We start from the raw sequence: 25,947 nt of genomic DNA on the forward strand, positions 1-25,947 counted from the left end.
TAGAACTACTTAAACCTAGCTAACCTAAGGACATCACACACATCCATGCCCGAGGGAGGATTCGAACCGTAGCGGTCGCGCGGTTCCAGGCTGTAGCGCCTAGAACCTCGGCCACCCTGGCCGGCGACAATGACAACCATCATTTCCTTCCATTAATACAATTCACTGATGAAGCCACGTTTACACGTACCTGAATCAACAACGCAAGTAATCGATAGTCGCAGGAAAATCTTCACACTCCAATGGAAATGAGTTAGCAGTTTCGTTTGTAGATCAATGTTTGGAGCAGCATGATCGGTAACATGTTGATAATTCCAGTCATTTTAGGAGAGCGAATGATGGGACAGAATTACTTGCATTTTTCGGAAAATTCGTTCTTTGAACTTCCTGACGAAGTTGCAGTGCATTTTCAAAAGCTGGTTCAAATGGCTCTGAGCGCTATGGGACTTAACATGTGAGGTCATCAGTCCCCTAGGACTACGAACTATTTAAACCTAAGGACATCACACACATCCAGGCCCGAGGGAGGATCAGAACATGCGACGTAGAGGTCGTGCGGTTCCAGACTGAAGCGCCTAGAACCACTCGGCCAGTTGCGGCCGGCTAGTGCATTTCCAGCATGACGGAATCTCTTCATACGTCACCAGCCCCACGTACCCTAATCTCTGGATTGGTAGTCGTAGTACAGTTAACTGGCCACCAAGATCAGTCTACGATCAGTCGTTTGCTCGTAGACTTTACGCCATGAGATGTTTGTTTATGGGGTACGATAAAGTCTCAGGTGTAGAAACGAAAGGTGAATACGCGATATGAAATGCGTGGGCGCGTCATGCACGCTGCTGCCCTCATTAGTAAACTTGCGGAGGCACTCAGACAAGCAAGACAACGTGCTCTCCCAAGATTGAGCAAATGCACTGAAGTTGTCGGAATGATACCCTAACCTATGTTGTAGATTGTACGACAGCTGCAATGTGACGTCTATGAGAATGCTTAGAGGTCAATGTTTTCAAAATATCATTACCAAACTGTTACTTAAAACGCATACTATAATGTTTACGAACTGTACAAGTGAACATGTGTAAATCTGACAATGTACTAGTAATACGGAAATCAAAAATGGTTCAAATGGCTCTGAGCACTATGGGACTCAACTGCTGTGGTCATTAGTCCCCTAGAACTTAGAACTACTTAAACCTAACGACATCACACACACCCATGCCCGAGGCAGGATTCGAACCTGCGACCGTAGCAGTCGCACGGTTCCGGACTGCGCGCCTAGAACCGCGAGACCACCGCGGCCGGCAATACGGAAATCAATAATTATGTACATTAAATGTGTTCAGTCTCGGAAACCATTCGGAATAGGGTATATACCCATATGAAGTTTTTTGCTTCAAATGGTCGTTCCTGCCATACCCTAAACGATGATGAGATGCATTTGGCCCTATCCCTATATATATATGCAACTCAAAGTTCAAAAGGTCAGTTTCCCTTCATAGTGGCTACAAAATTCGTTGTCACAAACTGAAAAAAAGTCTTTCGGGATCACAAGAGACGTCTATAACAAAAAATTCATTATGTAGACACCGAACTGAAACACTTAAACACAGTCACCGAGCCATAGCGTCTCTACGGAGCTAAAACACTCCAAATAAAAAGAGAGACATTGTAAAAATATAAAAGAGACAATGTAAATTAATATGGAGAATTTTAGGTCGAAACTTTATTGAAGCAGGAACGTAAAGACTAAGAGCAAGTAAAGAAATAGAAAAATACATTAACATGTTTTCGGGTATGAAAAACAATAGGTTAAAATTCTATGGTCACCGAAAGAATGAAGCCGATCAGTTTAACTAGATAGGGTTCGGAATTCTACGAAACTCATGGGTCGATGCTGTAAGAGACGACATGGAGGAAGTAGGAATAACACAACTCGATAAACTACACAGCAAAATTCTTAGGCAGAGAATTCATCAGCGGAAACATTCGAATGCGTTCCTGTTTGTTAAATAGAATCTTCCGACTGAAAAGTGGGGTACCAGCTGCCTAATTCCACCTTCCTTAGCACCTTTAAAAAACTTCCAAACATTTTGCCATTTGCGATCCTTTTATCATGCAATCCACATCTTACTCTCACAGGTTCATCTAACTCTAACTGCTACACTCACTAGTCCATCGCTGTAGGTCGCCCATACCCATCTACATCTACATCTACATCTACATTTATACTCCGCAAGCCACCCAACAGTGTGTGGCGGAGGGCACTTTACGTGCCAATGTCATTACCTCCCATTGCTGTTCCACTCGTGTATGGTTCGCGGGAAGAAAGACTGCCGGAAAGCCTCCGTGCGCGCTCGAATCTCTCTAATTTTACTTTCGTAATCTCCTCGGGAGGTATAAGTAGGGGGAAGCAATATGTTCGATACCTCATCCAGAAACGCACCCTCTCGAAACCTGGCGAGCACGCTACACAGCGATGCAGAGCGCCTCTCTTGCAGAGTCTGCCACTTGAGTTTCCTAAACAACTCCGTAACGCTATTACGCTTACCAAATAACCCTGTGACGAAACGCGCCGCTCTTCTTTGGATCTTCTCTATCTCCTCTGTCAACCCGACCTGGTACAGATCCCACACTGATGAGCAATGCTCAAATATATGTCGAAAGAGTGTTTTGTAAGCCACCTCCTTTGTTGATGGACTACATTTTCTAAGGACTTTCCCAATGAATCTCAACCTGGCATCCGCCTTACCAACAATTAATTTTATATGATCATTCCACTTCAAATCGTTCCGTACGCATACTCCCAGATATTTTACAGAAGTAACTGCTACCAGTGTTTGTTCCGCTATCATATAATCATACAATAAAGGATCCTTCTTTCTATGTATTCACAATACATTACATTTGTCTATGTTAAGGGTCAGTTGCCACTCCCTGCACCAAGTGCCTATCCGCTGCAGATCTTCCTGCATTTCGCTGCAATTTTCTAATGCTGCAACTTCTCTGTATACTGCAGCATTATCCGCGAAAAGCCACATGGAACTTCCGACACTATCTACTGGGTCATTTATATATATTGTGAAAAGCAATGGTCCCATAACACTCCCCTGTGGCACGCCAGAGGTTACTTTAACGTCTGTAGACGTCTCTCCATTGATAACAACATGCTGTGTTCTGTTTGCTAACAACTCTTCAATCCAGCCACACAGTTGGTCTGATATTCCGTAGGCTCTTACTTTATCAGGCGACAGTGCGGAACTCTATCGAACGCCTTCCGGAAGTCGAGGAAAATGTCATCTAGCTGGGAGCCTGTATCTAATATTTTCAGGGTCTCATGAACAAATAAAGCGAGTTGGGTCTCAGACGATCGCTGTTTCCGGAATCCATGTTGATTCCTACAGAGTAGATTCTGGGTTTCCAGAAATGACATGATACGCGAGCAAAAAAAAAAATGTTCTAAAATTCTACAACATCTCGATGTAGATATATAGGCCAATAGTTTTGCGCACCTGCTCGACGACCCTTCTTGAAAACTGGGACCACCTGTGCTCTTTATAATCTTTGGAACCTTCTACTAGCACTTGCCCATTTCCATTCACTCACTCAGCCCAGCTCACTGTCATTACCTCTTTGTGTCTGTCACTGTCCCCTGTCTCACAGCTACAGTCTCCTCCCTTCTGTCCAAGTAATATTGTCTGCTCTCACTCTAACCGTCTTCCCCTTACTGCTACTGTCTCATTCATTCCTTCCCACAGCTGCTGTCTCTTCTTATTGTCACTATCTCTCTCTTCCACGTTTTCATTGTCATATACTCTGTCTCTCGCTATCACTGTCTCTCACTCACTTCAATTTCCACTTGCACTTTCTCTTTATTCCTGCCTCCCCTCTCTTGGCATTGCCTGCTTCACTCTTTTCCCAGCACTGACCTGACATTGTCAAATATGTTCCACTGCCACTGTGTCCCTCTCTTTCTCTCACACTATCACTTTCTCTTTCGCACTTTCAATACTATAACCACTTTCTGCTATCTTCCAGTATTTATTACGTTTCCGCCTCTTTCCCATAGCCACTGTCTCCGCCTCTCACATCATAGAAAGTTCGAATATGAACAAATGAGGTGCGCCAATAAAGTAATGAGACTGATGTGAAAAAAAATGTTGCTTAGTGTTTTACTCAAGTTTAGTGTTGTCTCCTTCAAAGTAGTTCCCTTGTGATTGCACACACTTTTCCAGCGATTCTGCCATTGATGGTAACATTCCTGGAACTCATGTTCTGTAATATCCTCCAAGACCCTCGTCACAACTTTTTGACATCTTGTGTCGTTTGAAAATGGTGTCCCTTGACCGTCGTTTTGACTCTTGGAAACAGAAAAAAGTCGCATTGAGCGATATCTGCTGAATAAGGTGGCCTAACAGATCGGCTGCCACATTTTTCCGTGATTCTCGCTGTTGTGGTGCGAGATTTTTGCACAAATCTTTCTCATTCCAGGATATTCAGTAGATTAACCGTTTCTCAATTGATGTCAAGTTCTTCTGAAATCATTTTCACGGATAATATTCGATCAGATCGTACGAGTTCACGCACCCTGGCCAAGTTGACATCCGTCCGTGAGGCTGATGGTCGTCCACTGCAGTCTTCATCTTCAACATTCGTTCTGCCTTCACTAAAGATGTTACGCCAGCGAAAAACTTGAGCTTTTGACATAACCTCTCCAAAAGCCGTCTGAAGCTTACCGTAAGTTGTCGTCGCGTTTTCACCCAATTTAACGCAAAAAGAAATGGCATACTGTTGCGCAATATTATGCGGTTCCATTTCCGTGACGAGAGACACAAACACGTGTTAACTTATTACAGCACAACTCACGGCTGAGCAGTCGTATCGATGTGCCGCTTGGACTAGAAGCAGCTTTTAGACCAAGGTCAAAGATATTGATCCTACACAAGCCTGCAGGGTTGTCACATCTTGCAAAGAAAATCAGTCTCATAACTTTATTGTCGCACGTTGTATGTCAAAATTTTTGGGAAAATAGAACATAGAATGGAGCAGCTCATATGTAACGTTTTGCTATTTTGTCAAAAACTGACGTTTTGAGCACGTGTCTGTGAAAAAAATATAGGTTGACTCTTACACAGAAGATTTCCGCAACCAGCCACTTTTTACAATGTTAATTATTTATTTAAACAATGCTTCCTACCACCAACAGAACGAGTTTCAAAGAGGTCAAATTGTGCCCTTCCGAGTGGCGGGATGGTCTTTGTGGAGAATGCAGCACAAGTTGAAGGCGCTGTGTCAGTTGTGCAACGATGCTAATACCAGTGGTCACGTGACCATTCTCACACCCGTAGATGAGGTTCATGACATCCACGAAGCACGAACGGCCGCCAGGTTCGTTGTATTGTAAGGGCAGCAGTGACAGATTGTACAGCTACCACAGTGCAGACAAGAGGGCTTGTGAGCCCAGACATGTCATCACGAACTGTTGCGAACAGGTTATCAGCAATGAGACTACTGGCATCCACACCTCTAGCCCGTCTCTCATTCACGCCACAACATCGACGTGCACGGCGATACTGGTGCTGTCAGAAAACCATTAAACAAGATGGAATGGTGACCAGTGGTCTTCGGCGACGAAAGAAGTTTCTGCGTGCATGCAGGTGAGGGTCGTTTGCTCGTAGACTTTACGCCATGTCACAGAGTGCATTTGTCCAAGACACAATGTTGATGAGCTACAACATTGTTTCAGCTTCTGTGTTTCTGGTGTGGGGACGTGTTGTGTACATAGTTCCGCGTAGTCAGCGCGTACACAACTTTCCCACTAGAGCGCGCCCCGCTAAGCACAACAGTGCAGGTGCAGCACTCGTCCGTCTCCGCACTACGAGATGGCGCTGCCATAGAGACGGACCAAATACGATCCGCGTATTAATATGTAACACAGCCAATGAGATTGCTGCTTACGTAGAACCTTTTCTCCTCGCAGATCACACTCGGGCAGTGATACATGAACGCGCGAGGTATTATAACGAATGTACAGACTTCCGATTAGTCAGTGTGCGTCAGTCTGTACGAGATCTACATTTGTCTGTACCAGTCTATAGTCAAGTTTCAGTCTGCACCTAATAAGATTACCATATTTCTGTACTTAGCCATGAATATAAATATATAGACACTTTTGTCAAGTATAAGAGATATATGTGGGAATAAGATTAACGTACTAATACCAAAGCAACTTCAGATTGTCAATTCTAATAGCATCCAGAACCAAGTTAAGTAATTTTTATGCTTGTTCTATTTTAATAAATGTATGTGAAAATTATTCAAGTTCTGTTTAATGTTGGTCATAGTCAATCTGCTACTGTAAGAGTGCAAGTGGCATTTCTATTGTCTGACCTAACGGCAGAAGATAAAAACACCACGATAAGACCAAGAGACATATTGCTGACACTCGCCTACTTCGTTAGAGCGACAAGTCAAATAATCAGATGGTGTGTGTACCGAAGGTCTTACAGTATGCACACCACAGGACACTAAGCAGCCCTTGGCACATGTAGAACGTTTGGCGATACTTGCAACCGGAAGCTGACGTGTTGTTCCAAGAGGATAATGCTTGCCTACGCACTGCCCGTGAAACTCAACGTGCTCCGCAACAATTTATCTGGCAGAACGATTTCTCAGTTTGTCTCGAGTCGTCCACGTGTGGCATATGATGGGACGAGAAGCGATCCGTGTGACTCGTCAACCAAATCGCTTACAGAACTACGTGAACAGGTCGAGCATGCATGGGATAATGTATGCCAGGCCGCCTGGCCATTGTGAGCACCTGCATTGCTGGTCGTGGAGGATGCACCACCTACTAATGTGGGTGCTCCAGAGTGGGTCTAAACCTGGACCACTTGTGCTATAGATCTGTAATTGGATTAATTTCATGTAATCCATATACCCTGTTGCAACAGTAAATCTTGAGTGAATTGGAAACCTCTAAAAGGGTGTATTAATTTCTTTTTATGGTAGCTTTATGTAATAGTCCTTTTTCTATTTTCAATAGAAATTCTTTGAAAGAATAATACTGTTCTCGCATTTAGACAGACTGTGACATCATTCCCAAGATCTGTGACAACCAGTCTGGAGTCAGGAGAAATCCTATGATAGAAAGGCAAATTCTGGATATTGTCTCCTCAAAAATTAAAAATCTTACACTACTGGCCATTAAAATTGCTTCACCAAGAAGAAATGCAGATGATAAACGGGTATTCACTGGACAAATATATTATACTAGAGCTGACATGTGATTACATTTTCACGCAGTTTGCGTGCATAGATCCTGAGAAATCAGTACCCAGAACAACCACATCTGGCCGTAATAACGGCCTTGATACGCCAGGGCATTGAGTCAAACAGAGCTGGGATACGCCTGGGCATTGAGTCAAACAGAGCTTGGGTGGCGTGTACAGGTACAGCTGCCCATCCAGCTTCAACACGATACCACAGTTCATCAAGAATAGTAACTGGCGCATTGTGACAACCCAGTTGCTCGGCCACCATTGAGCAGACGTCACATGTAGGGTTTCGCAGGGATTGAATGATGGGTAGAGCCACGGGTCGTAACACATCTGAAATGTAACGTCCACTGTTCAGAGTGCCGTCAATGCGAACAGGAGGTGACCGAGACGTGTAACCAATGGCACCCCATACCATCATGCCAGGTGATATGTCAGTATGGCGATGACGAATACACGCTTCCAATGTGCATTCACCGCGATGTCGCCAAACACATATGATACCATCATGATGCTGTAAACAGATCCGAAAAAGTGACGTTTTTCCATTCGTGCACCCAGGTTCGTCGTTAAGTATACCATCGCAGGCGCTCCTGTCTGTGATGCAGCGTCAAGGGTAACCGCGGCCATGGTCTCCGAGCTGATAGTCCGTGCTGCTGCAAACGTCTTCGAACTGTTCGTGCAGATGGTTGTTCTTTTGAAAGCGTCCCCATCTGTTGACTCAGCGATCGAGACGTGGCTGCACGATCTGTTACAGCCATGCGTATAAGATGCCTGTCATCCCGACTGCTAGTGATAGGAGGCCATTGGGATTGAACCCACCGATTCCATATTCTGCTAACAGTCTTTGGATGTCGACCAACGCGAGCACCAATGTCGCGATACGATAAACCGCAATCGCGATAGGCTACAATCCGACCTTTATCAAAGTCGGAAACGTGATGGTACGCATTTCTCCTCCTTACACGAGGCATCACAACGTTTCACCAGGCAACTCCGGTCAACTGCTGTTTGTGTGTGAGAAATCAGGTGGAAACTTTCCTCATGTCAGCACGTTGTAGGTGTCGCCACCGGCGCCAACCTTGTGTGAATGCTCTGTAATGCTAATCAATTGCATATCGCAGCACATTCTTCCTGTCGGTTAAATTCCACGTCTGTAGCACTTCATCTTGGTGGTGTAGCAATGATAATGGCCAGTAGTGTATAAACTGAGCACTTCCCTCCCCCCAAAAAAGAAAAAGAACTGGAGAATCTTAGGTGAAGTGGTGAAATATACAATGGCAGACTCATGTAGCCCAGTGAGAATTTAATGAGGAGCTCAGCAGGGAGAGAACGAGTCCAGAAGACAGTGCGAGGATCGACATGGCCGCCCGCTGGGACGCGGCAGCCCGGCGACCAGGCTCCCTCGCCACTGGGGGGTTGATGACCGCCGTGATCCAGTCGCGGTAGTAGCCCAGGAACAGGTGTATGTTGTACACCGCCGGGGCCCCGCAGTAGTCGATGGTGCAGTTCCTGTACTTGACAGCTACCACCAAGCCGACCTGGACTCGCACGTTGTTGCAGAAGATGGGGCCTCCAGAGTCGCCGAAACACACCGACTTTTGTTTGACGTCAAACGTGCACAGGCCGTTCTGTGGACGAGAAAGATGACACGCTTGTAAGGGTCATACGTGACTCTGTCTGTTGCAGATCACAGACTATTCACATGTGTCACATGTACACTGTCAAAAAAAAACAAAACACATTACTGACATGAGTTGGGCCTTAAGCCATTATCAAGTACAACATGGTTCAGCACGACTCCATTTTGTTAAGTGAGTTCGAGGTCAAAATCTATTGAACTGGGTGTCCAGGTGTGTAGGAAAGTACGAAACCATAGAAATGTCTCGTAGCAAATATGTTTTCCAGCCATAAAACCATTGAGCCACGCAATGAACATCAATACATTAGCTACACGAACATGGTCTGAAAATACACTCCTGGAAATGGAAAAAAGAACACATTGACACCGGTGTGTCAGACCCACCATACTTGCTCCGGACACTGCGAGAGGGCTGTACAAGCAATGATCACACGCACGGCACAGCGGACACACCAAGAACCGCGGTGTTGGCCGTCGAATGGCGCTAGCTGCGCAGCATTTGTGCACCGCCGCCGTCAGTGTCAGCCAGTTTGCCGTGGCATACGGAGCTCCATCGCAGTCTTTAACACTGGTAGCATGCAGCGACAGCGTGGACGTGAACCGTATGTGCAGTTGAGCGAGGGCGTATAGTGGGCATGCGGGAGGCCGGGTGGACGTACCGCCGAATTGCTCAACACGTGGGGCGTGAGGTCTCCACAGTACATCGATGTTGTCGCCAGTGGTCGGCGGAAGGTGCACGTGCCCGTCGACCTGGGACCGGACCGCAGCGACGCACGGATGCACGCCAAGACCGTAGGATCCTACGCAGTGCCGTAGGGGATCGCACCGCCACTTCCCAGCAAATTAGGGACACTGTTGCTCCTGGGGTATCGGCGAGGACCATTCGCAACCGTCTCCTTGAAGCTGGGCTACGGTCCCGCACACCGTTAGGCCGTCTTCCGCTCACGCCCCAACATCGTGCAGCCCGCCTCCAGTGGTGTCGCGACAGGCGTGAATGGAGGGAAGAATGGAGACGTGTCGTCTTCAGCGATGAGAGTCGCTTCTGCCTTGGTGCCAATGATGGTCGTATGTGTGTTTGGCGCCGTGCAGGTGAGCGCCACAATCAGGACTGCATACGACCGAGGCACACAGGGCCAACAACCGGCATCATGGTGTGGGGAGCGATCTCCTACACTGGCCGTACACCTCTGGTGATCGTCGAGGGGACACTGAATAGTGCACGGTACATCCAAACCGTCATCGAATCCATCGTTCTACCATTCCTACACCGGCAAGGGAACTTGCTGTTCCAACAGGACAATGCACGTCCGCATGTATCCCGTGCCACCCAACGTGCTCTAGAAGGTGTAAGTCAACTACCCTGGCCAGCAAGATCTCCGGATCTGTCCCCCATTGAGCATGTTTGGGACTGGATGAAGCGTCGTCTCACGCGGTCTGCACGTCCAGCACGAACGCTGGTCCAACTGAGGCGCCAGGTGGAAATGGCATGGCAAGCCATTCCACAGGACTACATCCAGCATCTCTACGATCGTCTCCATGGGAGAATAGGAGCCTGCATTGCTGCGAAAGGTGGATATACACTGTACTGGTGCCGACATTGTGCATGCTCTGTTGCCTGTGTCTATGTGCCTGTGGTTCTGTCAGTGTGATCATGTGATGTATCTGACCCCAGGAATGTGTCAATAAAGTTTCCCCTTCCTGGGACAATGAATTCACGGTGTTCTTATTTCAATTTCCAGGAGTGTACATTGAGTTTATGCTCCATATACACTCATGCTCATAAATTAAGGATAATGCTGATACATGGTGAAAGAACGCTCTGGTGGGCAATTTGCTGGTTTAAATTACCTCGGAGTATGACCATGCGGTGCATTTGACCTGTGGTCGTCGCACGGTGGCCCTGGCAGCAGTCCACATACGCAGGGTTGTGTTGGTGCATGTCAGAGTACGGTGCAGCGAGTAAGTAATGGTGACTGTGTGTTGAAAATGGCTCAAAGAATACGTATTGATGATGTTATGGGAGGTAGAATACTAGGGCGACAGGAGGCTGATCAAACACAGCAGGTCATAGCATGGGCCCTCTGTGTGTCACAAAGTGTGATCTCACGATTATGGCAACGACTCCAGCAGACAGGAAACGTATCCAGGCGCTACAGTACATGACGTTCGCAGTGTACAACACCACAACAAGACCGATATCTCACCATCAGAGCCCGCAGACCGCCTCGGATTACTGCAGGTACCCTTGCTCGGGACCTTACCGCAGCCATTGGAACACTTGTTTCCAGACACACAGTCTACAAAAGACTGAACAGACATGTTTATTCGCCAGGAGACCTGCAAGGTGCATTCCACTACACCCTGGTCACAAGGAAGCCCGTAAAGCCTGGTGTCAAGAACACAGTACATGGTCATTGGCACAGTGGTCCCAGGTTATTTTCAAGGACGAGTCCATGCATAGTCTGAACAGTGATTCTCACAGGGTTTTCATCTGGCGTGAAGCAGGAACCAGATACCAAACCCTCAATGTCCTTGAAAGGGATCTGTATGGAGGTCGTGGTTTGATGGTGTGGGGTGGGATTATGCTTGGTGCACGTACACTCCTGCATGTCTCTGACAGAGGAACTATAACATGTCAGGTGTGTCGGGACGTCATTTTGCACCAATATGTCCCTCTTTTCAGGGGTGCACTGGGCCCCACCTTCCTCCTGATGGATGATAATGCACGGTCCCAACGAGCTGCCATCGTGGAGGAGTACCTCCAAACAGAAGATACCAGGCGAATGGAGTGGTCTGTCTGTTCTCTAGACCTAAACCCCACTGAGCACGTCTGGGATGCTCTCAGTCAGCGTATCGCTGCACGTCCTCAAACCTCTAGGACACTTCAGGAGCTCCGACAGGCACTGGTGCAAGAATGGGAGGCTATACCCTAGCAGCTGCCCCACCACCTAATCCAGAGTATGCCAACCCGTTGTGCGGCCTGTGCACGTGTGCATGGTGATCATATCCCATATTGATGTCGGGGTACATGCGCAGGAAACAGTGGCGTTTTGTAGCACCCCTGTTTCGGGTCGTTTTTCTCAACGTATCACCAATACCATGGACTTACAGATCTGTGTCGTGTGTGTTCCCTATGTGCCTATGCTATTAGCACCAGTTTTGTGTAGTGCCACGTTGTGTGGCACCACATTCTGCAATTATCCTTAATGTATAGTTGCATTTGATAATGGCTTAGGACCGAAATTATGGCAGTAACATAAAATGAAGAAGTTTGTACAGTCAAGTACCAGAAATACCACACCAATATTATTACGTGATTGGCCCAAAAATATGAAAAAAATGCTCGAATGTGAGTGTAACTTTGTACATACAGGGTGTTCGGTAATTCCTATTACAAACTTCTAAGTCTTGTAGAAGGGAGCGAGTACATATTCTGAATAGGAACTCATGTGAGGAAACGTACTGTTTCCCTTCTACGACAGTTTCAATTCAGATGTTTAGCTCACCTACCTATGTTTGAGGAACTGAAATGGGCGTGGCGCAGTACAATTATTAGGTAACAATTCGGAAGGAAGTATAACGAACATTACGTGTTACATTACTGCATAACAGAAGTGACACAGCATACTGTACGTAGAGGTCAGTTTCGATGCATTACAACAGCGGCTCGATAGGTCGACGACCAACGCTATTACAGACATTATACCATCGGAGGATGTCCTGGTACACAATCCCCATCCCACCTGGGGCCTCTTCAGTTTCTACAGCAGCAGCCAGAACTCGTGCCAGCAGATGTTCCTCTGTCTCCACAGGAGTATCGTAAATAAAACTTTGCAGTTACATGAGGTGACCGTCTGGCGTAGTATAGGTCATCCTATCCACAACAAGCAATTCGAGACCTTCGCCTTTCCATCAGCAGACGTGGACGCGTTCCACATATGAATTGAAACCGTCGTAGAACCGAATTGGCACGTTTATGGGTATGGGTTCCTGTTCCAAACGTTATGTACTCACTCCCGTTTACAAGTAATAGAAGTTTGTAACGGGACTTTCAGAGCCCCCTGTATATGTACCATCGGCAAGTATGTAAGCTGAAATTCTTGTGACAGGTAGGACAGCCATCAAAGAGCATTACTACTGTTTGCGTTCGGTCTTGTTGTCAAGTCAGGTAAGGTGTAGAAGGGGTGTGAAGAGTTTCAGATATGGAGTCATCACTGTGGAAGAGAGAGAGAGATGCCACGTACTCTTGTGAGACATCGTTATGAGGCAGCTGACAGAGTTTTAAAGGGACGTCACTGAAGGTCTCTAGAGTGGAAGCTGCTCCAGTGGCGCAGTACCCAAATCTGTGGGACATTTGGATGTAAGAGTAGTCAGATGCACTGAGTGGGAACCTGAGGGTAGGCACACTCGTCGTCTAGCTTCCAGCTGACCGCGTCTGGCCACCACAAGGCAGGCTCGCTGTGTTGTCCGCAAATCGCACAACAACAAGTAATGGATTCGCTGCAACATTCTGTGTAATCCTGCACCATTGGTCAGAGGATAGTAGCAGCTCGACTAGGAAATCACCGTTCCATCCTAGGTAGCTTATACCACAACACAAATTGCTGCATATGTAATGTTGCTTGCCCAGGGAGCCTGGACCACTGATGAATGGCGTCACAATATCTTGAGTGACGAACTATGGTTCTGTGCTACCGCAGACGACAATCGTTAACAATTATGGAGGCGACATTGGGAGAAGTCCAATTCTGTTGTAGTTTTCGAGAGTAAGATGGGTGTTACTCATGGTGTCATGGTGTGGGGACCCATTGGGTGTGACATCACGTCACATCTGGTAGGGACTGATGTAACTCTGTTGACACAACTTTACGAAATGGTCAGCCCCCTTCCGTATTTGTTACAGTGCTGGTCCATGTATGGAATGTGTGTGTCTTTGAACTGTCTATGAGATACTGATGTACTCATGTTGCCAGAAAGACGCACAGATCTGTCCCAGTAGAACACGGGTGAGATCAAAATGGTCGGCAACTCTGCCCCAAACCAGGATGAAGAAAATCAATTATAACAGTGGGCCAGCTTGCCTGTGGAGAAAATACAGGGACTTCCCAACACCCCTCCCCTCCCCCACACATGTAAATCAGAGCATGCGTCCAGGCATGAAGGAGTCCAATGACACAATGGAAAGTGTGCTTATACCATCGAGTCATATGTAAATTCGACTTGAGATTGTAGCCACTGAAATAAAATCACATTCCCTGTCAGACCGTAAAGTTTCATTTCATTTACTTCTCCCCTCCTGTGAGCCTCACTTTTTTTGTCTGGCAGTCTAAGTTATTCAAACAAAATATACTGTGAGCATATAGTCTTTTTCTGATTACAAAAACTTACTTCTAAGGAACTATGCTAGATAGGTTACACATAAGCAGTTTGCTGCAAATGGTCGGACATAAAGTCTTAACAATATACACTCCTGGAAATTGAAATAAGAACACCGTGAATTCATTGTCCCAGGAAGGGGAAACTTTATTGACACATTCCTGGGGTCAGATACATCACATGACCACACTGACAGAACCAGAGGCACATAGACACAGGCAACAGAGCATGCACAATGTCGGCACTAGTACAGTGTATATCCACCTTTCGCAGCAATGCAGGCTGCTATTCTCCCATGGAGACGATCGTAGAGATGCTGGATGTAGTCCTATGGAAAGGCTTGCCATGTCTTTTCCACCTGGCGCCTCAGTTGGACCAGCGTTCGTGCTGGACGTGCAGACCGCGTGAGACGACGCTTCATCCAGTCCCAAACATGCTCATTGGGGGACAGATCCGGAGATCTTGCTGGTCTAGGAATGGTAGAACGATGGGTTCGATGACGGTTTGGATGTACCATGCACTATTCAGTGTCCCCTCGACGATCACCAGAGGTGTACAGCCAGTGTAGGAGATCGCTCCCCACACCATGATGCCGGGTGTTGGCCCTGTGTGCCTCGGTCGTATGCACTCCTGATTGTGGCGCTCACCTGCACGGCGCCAAACACGCATACGACCATCATTGGCACCAAGGCAGAAGCGACTCTCATCGCTGAAGACGACACGTCTCCATTTGTCCCTCCATTCACGCCTGTCGCGACACCACTGGAGGCGGGCTGCACGATGTTGGGGCCTGAGTGGAAGACGGCCTAACGGTGTGCGGAACCGTAGCCCAGCTTCATGCAGACGGTTGCGAACGGTCCTCGCCGATACCCCAGGGGCAACAGTGTCCCTAATTTGCTGGGAAGTGGCGGTGCGGTCCCCTACGGCACTGCGTAGGATCCTACGGTCTTGGCGTGCATCCGTGCGTCGCTGCGGTCCTGTCCCAGGTCGACGGGGACGTGTACCTTCCGCCGACCACTGGCGACAACATCGATGTACTGTGGAGACCTCACGCCCCACGTGTTGAGCAATTCGGCGGTACGTCCACCTGGCCTCCCGCATGCCCACTATATGCCCTCGCTCAAAGTCCGTCAACTGCACATACGGTTCACGTCCACGCTGTCGCGGCATGCTACCAGTGTTAAAGATTGCGATGGAGCTCCGTATGCCACGGCAAACTGGCTGACACTGACGGCGGCGGTGCACAAATGCTGCGCAGCTAGCGCCATTCGACGGCCAACACCGCGGTTCCTGGTGTGTCCGCTGTGCCGTGCGTGTGATCATTGCTTGTACAGCCCTCTCGCAGTGTCCGGAGCAAGTATGGTGGGTCTGACACACCGGTGTCAATGTGTTCTTTTTTCCATTTCCAGGAGTGTACTTCCACATGTGCTCTGACACCATCTGATTTTTTTCCCATTCTCTCTCATTCTCTCAACATTATGCTTTGGCGATGGTCAACAGCATGTTCAAATTTTAAAAAACTGTTTCGGTTCTGAACCATCACCAACGGCAGCGGTACAACATGCGAAAGTGGACAATGTGAGAATGCCAAACGAAAAAAAAAAGAGGAGAAATCGTTAAATGAATCAAAATACTAAATACTCACGATCACTATCAAAGGTATATCACTTGTCACACACACTTTAACATCATTTACCACAGAAAACCATAACTACCATGAAAAACCATAAATTATTACAAGATTAAAATGTGATGGCACATTGACACAAGGACAACATGTGATATACAGCCTAATTTAAGGGGCATGAAAACCGAACTTTTGAAATCTGCCCGGGACGTTCGACTGGACACCAAAGTTTTTATTTAAAAACCTGACTGTCCGCTCTAAAACTGGACAGTTGGCAACCCTGGGCAGATATTCTCAATAGCCTTCCTGAAGCCCTCGTCCGTCTCCGCACTACGAGATGGCTCTGCCATAGAGACGGACCAAATTCTGCTTCTGCTGATCCGCGTATTAATATGTAACGCAGCCAATGAGATTGCTGCTAACGTAGAACCTTTTCTCCCCGCAGATCACACTCGCGCAGTGATACATGAACACGTGAGGTATTATAACGAGTGTACAGACCTCCGATTAGTCAGTCTGCATTTGTCTGCACCAGTCTGTACCAGTCTGCATTAGTCTGTACCAGTCTGTACGAGTTCTACATTAGTCTGTATCAGTCTATAGTCAAGTTTCAGTCTGCGCCTAATAAGATTACCATATTCCTGTACATAGCCATGAAGATAAGTGTATGGACACTTTTGTCAAGTATCAGAGATATATGTGAGAATAAGATTAACGTACCAATAACAAAGGAACTTCAGATTGTCAATTGTAAATAGCATCCAGAACCAAGTTAAGTAATTTTTATGCTTGTTATTATTTTAATAAATGTGTGTGAAGATTAAACAATTTCTGTTTAAAGTTGGACACCGTCAACCTGGTACTGTAAGCGTGCAAGTGGCATTTCTATCGTCTGAACTAACAGCAGAAGATAAACACGCCACGATAAGACCACGAGACATATTCCTGACACACGTCTACTTCGTTAGAGTGACAAGTCAAATAATCTGATGGTGTGTGTGCTGAAGGTCTTGCAGTGCGCACACCACAGTTAGTTAGGTTTAAGTAGTTCTAAGTTCGAGGGAACTGATGACCTCAGATGTTAATCTGAATCTATGAGGCCACATCGATCGGGCTGTTCGCGCCAAACCTAGTGCAAATGGCCACTGCACTGGAGTTGACATGGCTCCACATCCTTGTCGGCACCTTCCAGTACCCCACTGACTCCCTCCCTGCACGTCCACACTGCAAATATGCTTATTCGTGTTTTTCACAAGCGGACACATCAATGTGACTGGTCGTTGTAATAAACAATAGGAGCTTGACAAGTCGGTCATAAGTGAGCATCGTCTGGAAAACGACATAAAATACAATTTGAAAATACGAGAATCTTGGCCCTTGCAACATGTAGGGATTCCATTATAAAGAAAGCAGCCTATATTCGAGTAAACCGCAAAAGTTTCAACAGAGATGAGGAGTACCCTTGGCTTGGAATATCAAGCGAAGACAAACACCGCAATTACTAGGAGTTTCTCAATGCGCCTATGTGCGCATGTGTCACTTCGGCCCTCTGTGGAAGATTGCATACATCGCAGACCTGCCAGGGTGGTCCACTGATAGTGACCGGGCCAAATATCTCAAGAAATAAGCATCAAACGAAAAAACTACAAAGAATGAAACTCGTCTAGCTTGAAGGGGAAATCAGATGGCGCTATGGTTGGCCTGCTAGATGGCGCTGCCATAGGTCAAACGGATATCAACTGCGTTTTTTAAAAATAGGAACCCACATTTTTTATTTCATATTCGTGTAGTACGGAAAGAAATATGAATGTTTTAGTTGGATCACTATTTTCGCTTTGTGATAGATGGCGCTGTAATAGTCAGAAACGTATACATGCGTGGTATAACGGAGCATTCTGCCAGTGCGGACGGTATTTGCTTCGTGGTACATTACCCGTGTTAAAATGGACCGTTTGCCAATTGCGGAAAAAGTCGACACCGTGTTGACGTATGGCTACTGTGATCAAATTGCCCAATGGGCGTGTGCTATGTATGCTGCTCGGTATCCTGGACGACATCATCCAAGTGTCCGGACCGTTCGCCGGATAGTTAAATTATTTAAGGAAACAGGAAGTGTTCAGCCACATGTGAAATGTCACCACGTCCTGCAACAGATGATGATGCCCAAGTAGGTGTCTCAACTGCTGTCGCGGCTAATCCGCACATCAGTAGCAGACAAATTGCGCGAGAATCGGGAATCTCAAAAACGTCGGTGCTGAGAATGCTACATCAACATCGATTGCACCCGTACCATATTTCTACGCACCAGGAATTGCATGGCGACGACTTTGAAGGTCCTGTGCAGTTCTGACACTGGGCCCTAGAGAAATTACGGAACAATGACAGATTTTTTGCACGCGTTCTAGTTAGCGACGAAGCCTCATTCACCAACCGCGGTAACGTAAACCGGCATAATATGCACTATTGGGCAACGGAAAATCAACGATGGCTGCGAGAAGTGGAACATCAGCGACCTTGGCAGGTTAGTGTATGGTGCGGCATTATGGGAGGAAAGATAATTAGCCCCATTTTATCGACGGCAATCTAAATGGTTCAATGTATGCTGATTCCCTACGTAATGTTCTACCGATGATACTACAAGATGTTTCACTGCACGACAGAATGGCGATGTACTTCCAAAATGATGGATATCCGGCACATAGCTCGCTTGCGGTTGAAGCGTGAAACGGTGCTGAATAGCATATTTCATGACAGGTCGATTGGTCACCGGATCTGACGTCCCCGGATTTTTTTCTGGGGGGAAGGTTGAAGGATATTTGCTATCGTGATCTACCGACAACGCCTGACAACATGCGTCAGGGCATTGTCAATGCGTGTGCAAACATTACGGAAGGCGAACTCCTCGCTGTTGAGAGGAATGTCGTTACACGTATTGCCAAATGCATTGAAGATGACGGACATCATTTTGAGTATTTATTGTATTAAAGTTGTATTTACAGGTAATCACACTGGAACAGCATCCGTTCTCGGAAATGATAAGTTCGCAAAGGAACATGTATCACATTGAAACAACCGAAATAAAATGTTCAAACGTACCTACGTTCTGTATTTTAATTAAAAAAACCTACCTGTTACCAACTGTTCGTCTAAAATTGTGAGCCATATGTTTGTGACTGATACAGCGCCATCTATCACAAAGCGAAAAAAGTTGTCCAACTAAAACATTCATATTTCTTTACGTACTACACGAATATGTAATAAAAATGGCGGTTCCTATTAAAAAAAAAACGCAGTTGATATCCGTTTGACCTATGGCAGCGCCATCTATCGGGCCAACCATAGCGCAGTCTGGTTTCCCCCTTCAAGTTAGACGAGTTTCGTCCTTTGTAGTTTTTTCGTTTGACGCTTCTTTCGTGAGATATTTGGCCTGGTCACGATCAGTAGACGACCCTGTATAAACCTAACACTGTACCAGCTCCGGAAGTGAGCGGTGTTTCTCAAGACAACAATGGCGGAGATAGCCGTCGGAAGTATGACTGTTGTACGTGAAGTAATGCGGCTTGGAAACCGAGACTACTTTATCAGGTATCTTGCAGCGAAAGTCTCTGAGGACACAAATCATCTCTTATGTGTACTGATTTGCTAAATGCCTTTACATAAATTTAAGAAGGTAAATGCTTTTTTTTGTGTTTGCGTAAGGCTGGTTGGGGTTCATCTTGTAATTCCTCGTTACACATTTTGTCTTTTTTGAAACTGAGGCTGAGTGGTCGATTTGGGAAGAGGACGAAACATTTAGATCATCGCTCCCATCGGATTAGGGAAGGATGGGGAAGGAAACTGGCCGTACCCTTTTAAAGCAACCATCCCGGGATTTGTCTGAAGCGATTTAGGAAAATTACGGAAAACCTAAATCAAGATGGCCGGACGCGGGTTTGAACAGTCTCCCTCGCGAATGCGAGTCCAGTGTGCTAACCACAGCTCGCTCGGGTTTTTAAACTACAGTTTATTCGACCTGGCCATGAACAATTCCCATATTTCATATCAAACCACGAACTCTCGGTTTAAAGCAGAAATATTAAATAAAAGAATAATAAGAGCCAATGTAATAGAGAATTGTGTGCAAAGCAGCAAGGGGCTTTATTCAAAGAGTTTCTAACCATCATCCCTTTTCTTTCATAACTATTACGAAAACCCAACGCACGTATTGTTAACGTTTTTCGCGTCTGGTAGTCTCTTGCGTCTGTAGGTCGTTAGCGTCTGGGAGTCTTTGTGTTCAGGGATTTTAGTGTCCGAGCTTTTAGCGTAGTAGTTCTCAATATTCGTGACACTTAAGTTCAAGCGCCCCTGCGTGAAATAGTTAACCTCACTGGAAGCCGGACTGATTAAAAGTAAATCTCTTTTACTTTCGATTATAGACACTGTTTAGGCATTAATTAACGGGATTAAGTACGACAATCCATCGTAGTTAATCATATCATAAAACTGTGTTAAATGAAACCTGTGATTTTTGAAGGAATTAATTCGGTGCACATGTGCTACACAAAATCAAAGATATCAGTTCATTTTGAAACTCGAATCGGCTGCCTAGTAACTGTTAATCAGCATCTTTGTCGATAACCGCTGAACAACGCAGCTAAAGGCCGGTCCACACGCAACGGCCTGTCTGCGCGAATGTCTGCACACATCACATCTGCGCAGACAAATCGTTGCGTGTGGACAGAAGATTTGCACCAACCTGAGGTGTGTTCAAACATGGAAGTTGGAGTTGGAGGTTTGAGCGAAACCTCTCAATTCTGTGGGTTCAAACCACATCTCCGCAGACAAGTTGGAGGGTGTGGACAGGCGATCGCCGCAAATCTGGCGCGAAACAGCTGTTTACTCAGTCTAGTGTTTGTATTTGTGCGCACAGGGCATTAAAATGGCTGATATTCGTCAGTGTTCTCGAGAGTCTGTTAGTGAATTCATTGAAATATATAGAAACCACCCATGATTGTGGAAGATTAAAAGTAAAGAATATAGTGACCGAGACAAAAAGACAGCACCATACAATGCTCTAATTGAAAAATTGCGGACATTTGACTGCTCGCAAACAGAGCAACAGTAATAAAATGAAAAAAATCGTTGCGAAATGTTATCCAAAGTTCAGAAATCTAGAAGATCTGCTGTAGAAGTAGACCAAGTATACCAGCCAACGTTATGGTATTTTGGTCTGTTTGACTTTCTTAAGGTTCGCCCTGCAAATCTCGCAGTAAATTTACGTGAGAAAACTGCTTTCGCTTTAGCTGCCACTGTCTACACCATTTTGACCGCTTTCTCTGTTTCCTGCGGTTGGTTTGAAATTTTTTTGCAACGCAACTTGCGTACACAGACCACAACAGAACTTCCTCCATTTCTATATTTCAAAATAACTGAATTAAATTTAAATTTTTGACGTTTATGAGGAGCGTAGTCGCTTGCCACTGATATTTCTTTTCTACACCGACAGATGGCGGGCGAGTAGTAAATTGGGGTTTTATGTCGTGTGAACACACCACATTTGCAGCGATATTTTGCATGTACAGCCATCTGTTGCGTGTGGACCAGGTTTAATAGATATTAATAATGTGAATTTAAACTTGATCAACAAATACTGACGTACATTGAAATGCTGAAGAATTCTGGCTGGGCATAGAAAAAGGACATTACACCTTCGCTAATCGTGGAAACGCCAGTAGGCAGCAATAGGAGGCGTCAGAGTCTCAAGATGATTCATCCTTAATTTCGCGGAAAGCTAGCCGTGCTCTGTGTATTCTACGGCGGCTACATCAACATCGACAACCAGGGACTGACATTTCTTCGGTCATCTGTAGGGTACCAAGTTGGATGTCAGATACACTACGGGCCATTAAAACTGCTACACCACGAAGATGACGAGCTACAGGAAGAAGATGCTGTGATATGCAAATGATTAGCTTTTCAGAGCATTCACACAAGGTTGGCGCCGGTGGCGACACCTGCAACGTGCTGACATGAGGAAAGTTTCCAACCGATTTCTCATACACAAACAGCAGTTGATCGGCGTTGCCTAGTCAAACGTGGTGAGGAGGAGAAATGTGTACCATCACGTTTCCGACTTTCATAAAGGTCGGATTGTAGCCTATCGCGATTGCGCTTTATCGTCTCGCGACATTGCTGCTCGCGTTGGTCGAGATCCAATGACTGTTAGCAGAATATGCAATCTGTGGGTTCAGGAGGGTAATACAGAACGCCGTGTTGGTTTCCAATGGTCTCGTATTACAAGCAGTCGAGACGACAGGCATCTTATCCGCATGCCTGTAACGGATCGTGAAGCCACGTCTTGATCGCTGAGTCAACAGATGGGGACGTTTGCAAGACAATAACCATGTGCACGAACAGTTTGACGACGTTTGCAGCAGCATGGACTATCAGCTCGGAGACAGTGGCTGCGGTTACCCTTGACGCTGCATCACAGACAAGAGTGCCTGCCATGGTGTACTCAACGACGAACATGGGTGCACGAATGGCAAAGCGTCATTTTTTCGGATGAATTCAGGTTCTGTTTACAGCATCATGATGGTCGCATCCGCGTTTGGCGACATCGCGGTGAACACACATTGGAAGTGTGTATTCGTCATCGCCATACTGCCGTATCACCCGGCATGATCGTATGGGGTAACATTGGTTACATGTCGCAATGACGGCACATTGAACAGTGGACGTTACATTTCAGATGTGTTACGACCCATGGCTCTACCCTTCATTCGATCCCTGCGAAATCCTACATTTCAGCAGGATAATGCACGACTACATGTTGCAGGTCCTGTACGGGCCTTTCTGGATACAGAAAATGTTCGACTGCTGTCCTGGCCAGAACATTCTCGAGCAAATCGTCTGGTCAACGGTGGCCGAGCAACTAGCTCGTCACAATACGCCAGTCTCTACTCTTGATGAACTGTGGTATCGTGTTGAAGCTGCATGGGCAGCTGTACCTGTACACGCCATCCAAGCTCTGTTTGACTCAATGCCCAGGCGTATCAAGGCCGTTATTACGGCCAGAGGTGGTTGTTCTGGGTACTGATTTCTCACGATCAATGCACCCAAATTGCGTGAAAATGTAATCACATGTCAGTTCTAGTATAATATATTTGTCCAATGAATACCAGTTTATTATCTGCAATTTCTTCTTGGTGCAGCAATATTAATGGCCAATAGTGTACATCGACTTACTCACTTCGTCGGTGATTCCGCTGTACCCACACTCGCCACCAGGCTCCATGACGAAGCTGGCTGCTCTCATCAGTCCCGTATCTGGTTTCAAATTCCGCCCACGTCGTCCAAAGCCAACTAAGGTGCAGGTCTCCTCGAACTCTGGATCCAACCTGCAATAAATAGGATATTCACTGATACTCAAAGTACTGTATGACAATGAACAGGTGTTGTTTTTGTGGTCTCCAGTACGAGAACTTATTTGATGCACATCTTCATCTCTGCACAACTGCTGCTCCCTACATCCATTTGAACCTGCTTACTATAGTGATGTCCTTAGGTTAGTTAGGTTTAAGTAGTTCTAAGTTCTAGGGGACTGATGACCATGGATGGTAAGTCCCATAGTGCTCAGAGCTATTTGAACCATTTTTACTGTAGTGAAGACTTGTTCTCTGTGCTGTATTGTCTTTCTACAATCCCCCCCCCCCCCCCCCCCCCGCACTACTCTCTTTGTCAAATCAGCTCTTCGTTGATGCCACAGAACGTGATCTATCAACCGATCCCTTCTTTTAGTTAATTTCTACCATAAATTTCTCTTTTCCCAGTTCATTTCAGTACCACCTCATTCCTCACTTCGTCTACTCACTTAATCTTCAGCCTTCTCGTATAGCACTGTATTTCAGAAGCTTCTGTTCTCTTACTGTCTGAAACATTTTTCGCCCAAGCTTCACATTCGTACGAAGCTACACTCCCAAAGTCTGTTTCAGAAGTGACCGCATGACATTTAAATTTATATTCAAAACCAACAAATCTCTTTCCCTCTTTCAGAAATGCTTTTATTGCTATTGTCAGTTTGCTTTTTATTTCTTGCCCATTGTTGGTTATAGTTTCATTGTCTCAGTCCCTAATCTGATTCCCTCTGCATATCCTGACTCGATTGGACTAGATTATTATTTTTTTATGTTCATCTTGTAATCCCTTTTCATGACGCTTTCGCCGGCCTGTGTGACCGAGCGGTTCTAGGCGCTACAGTCTGGAACCGCGCGACCGCTAAGGTCGCAGGTTCGAATCTTGCCTCCGGCATGGATGTGTGTGACGTCCTTAGGTTAGTTAGGTTTAAGTAGCTCTAAGTTCCAGGGGACGGATGACCTCAGAAGTTATGTCCCATAGTGCTCAGAGCCATTTGAACCATGACACTTTCCACACTGTTCAACTGTTCTCCCGAAACCCTTTGCTGCCTGTGACAGAATTACAATGCCATATGCAAACAGTGAAGTTAAACCTGCCAGGGTAGCCGAGAGTGCTAATTCGCTGCTTCCTGGAGTCGAGTAGGCGCGCCAGCTCCGGATCGAATCCGTCCAGCGGATATTCAACGAGGGCCGGTATGCCGGCCAGCCTGGATGTGGTTTTTAAGCGGTTTTCCAGATCCCGCTGGTGAATACCGGGCTGGTCCCCACGTTCCGCCTCAGTTACACGACTCGCAGAGTTTTGAAACACGTTCACACTATTCCATGGATGCAGACAGCTGGAGTACATTAATTCCATCCTTGGGGGTTCGGGGTGGCATTAGGTAGGGCATCCAGCCGCCCGCTGCAATTAACCCTGCCAAATGAATAGTAACAAGGCCGACCCTGCATTGCACGGGGAATAAGGCCTCAAGAAAGAAAGAATGCAATCCGTGAAATTAAATTTCTCCTCGATAACTTTGATTCCCTTTCCAAATTTGGCCTTATTTGCCTTCACTCCTTGCTCGATATACAGTTTGGACAACATCGGGGGAGGGGGGGGGGGCTGGGGAAGGGGGTAGAAACCCGCCTGGTTCCTTTCTCGAAGATATTCTGAGTTTTGAAGAGCATTGGGAGTGATAGTACACACTGCAAATTTTCAGACCAGCTCACTGAAAACGAACAACACCGTTGGAGTCGAGAAACTGAACTCCAGATCCGGAGGCACAGTGATCGTCTTTACTAACAATAGAAGGAAATTTCTATATCCACAGTACTATTGAACAGGTCAATATACTGATCAGTGACGAAACAGGACGCTGCAATAGAACATTTTCAACATTATAAACGAACTATCAAACACCACGCATTAAATAATCACATTGCCACAAATAAATTAACTTAAAAAACACAACTGAACAAATTCAAACTTGGCCTCTGACAGTCGTAAACATGACGGCGAAACAAGTGGCGGTCAACAGCGTATCTGTAAGGTTAATGTTCAGTGAAAAGTATATGTGTGTTACAACAGCGAAAAATGACAACAAGAAGTCGCCAATGAGTTTGAGAGAACGTAAGTAATATATGTGACAAAGACACAATACAGTATACAAATAGCATATCATATCAGATAGTTTTCTAAAACACAAATAAATGAAATTTTACTAAAGCTCTCTGGTTGCTTTAAGGATAAAATGAACAAAAAACTAGTTTTACAGCCCAATATTAAAGAAGAATATCTATGAACAGATGTACTGTAGCAATGGTAAGCGCCAAATGCGGAATACGCCAGCTAATCTAACCGACTATACACACTACTGCCCATTAAAATTGCTACACCAAGAATAAATGCAGATGATAAACGGGTAATCATTGGACAAATAAATTATACTAGAGCTGACTTGTGATTACATTTTCACGCAATTTGGGTGCATAGATCCTGAGAATTCAGTACCCAGAACAACCACCTCTGGCTGTAATAACGGCCTTGATACACCTGGCCATTGAGTCAAACAGAGCTTGGATGGCGTGTACAGGTACAGCTGCCCATGAAACTTCAACACGATACCACAGTTCATCAAGAGCACTGACTGGCGT

At 46.0% G+C, this 25,947-nt stretch overlaps 1 protein-coding gene across 1 annotated transcript in view; it reads right to left on the bottom strand.

Moving 5' to 3' along the window:
* Positions 1 to 8,560: 8,560 nt before the first annotated feature.
* The window catches only part of LOC126291506 (collagenase-like), a 39,087-nt gene continuing 21,700 nt past the window's right edge, over positions 8,561 to 25,947 (bottom strand). The window contains exons 3-4 of the mRNA XM_049985012.1: positions 23,151 to 23,298; positions 8,561 to 8,905 (exon numbers count right to left, since the gene is read on the bottom strand). Of these exons, the coding sequence (XP_049840969.1) occupies positions 8,561 to 8,905; positions 23,151 to 23,298 (493 nt within the window). The remainder of the gene's footprint in view (positions 8,906 to 23,150; positions 23,299 to 25,947) is intronic.

Source organism: Schistocerca gregaria, chromosome 9, assembly GCF_023897955.1.
Source record: "Schistocerca gregaria isolate iqSchGreg1 chromosome 9, iqSchGreg1.2, whole genome shotgun sequence".
NCBI classification, from domain to species: domain Eukaryota; kingdom Metazoa; phylum Arthropoda; class Insecta; order Orthoptera; family Acrididae; genus Schistocerca; species Schistocerca gregaria.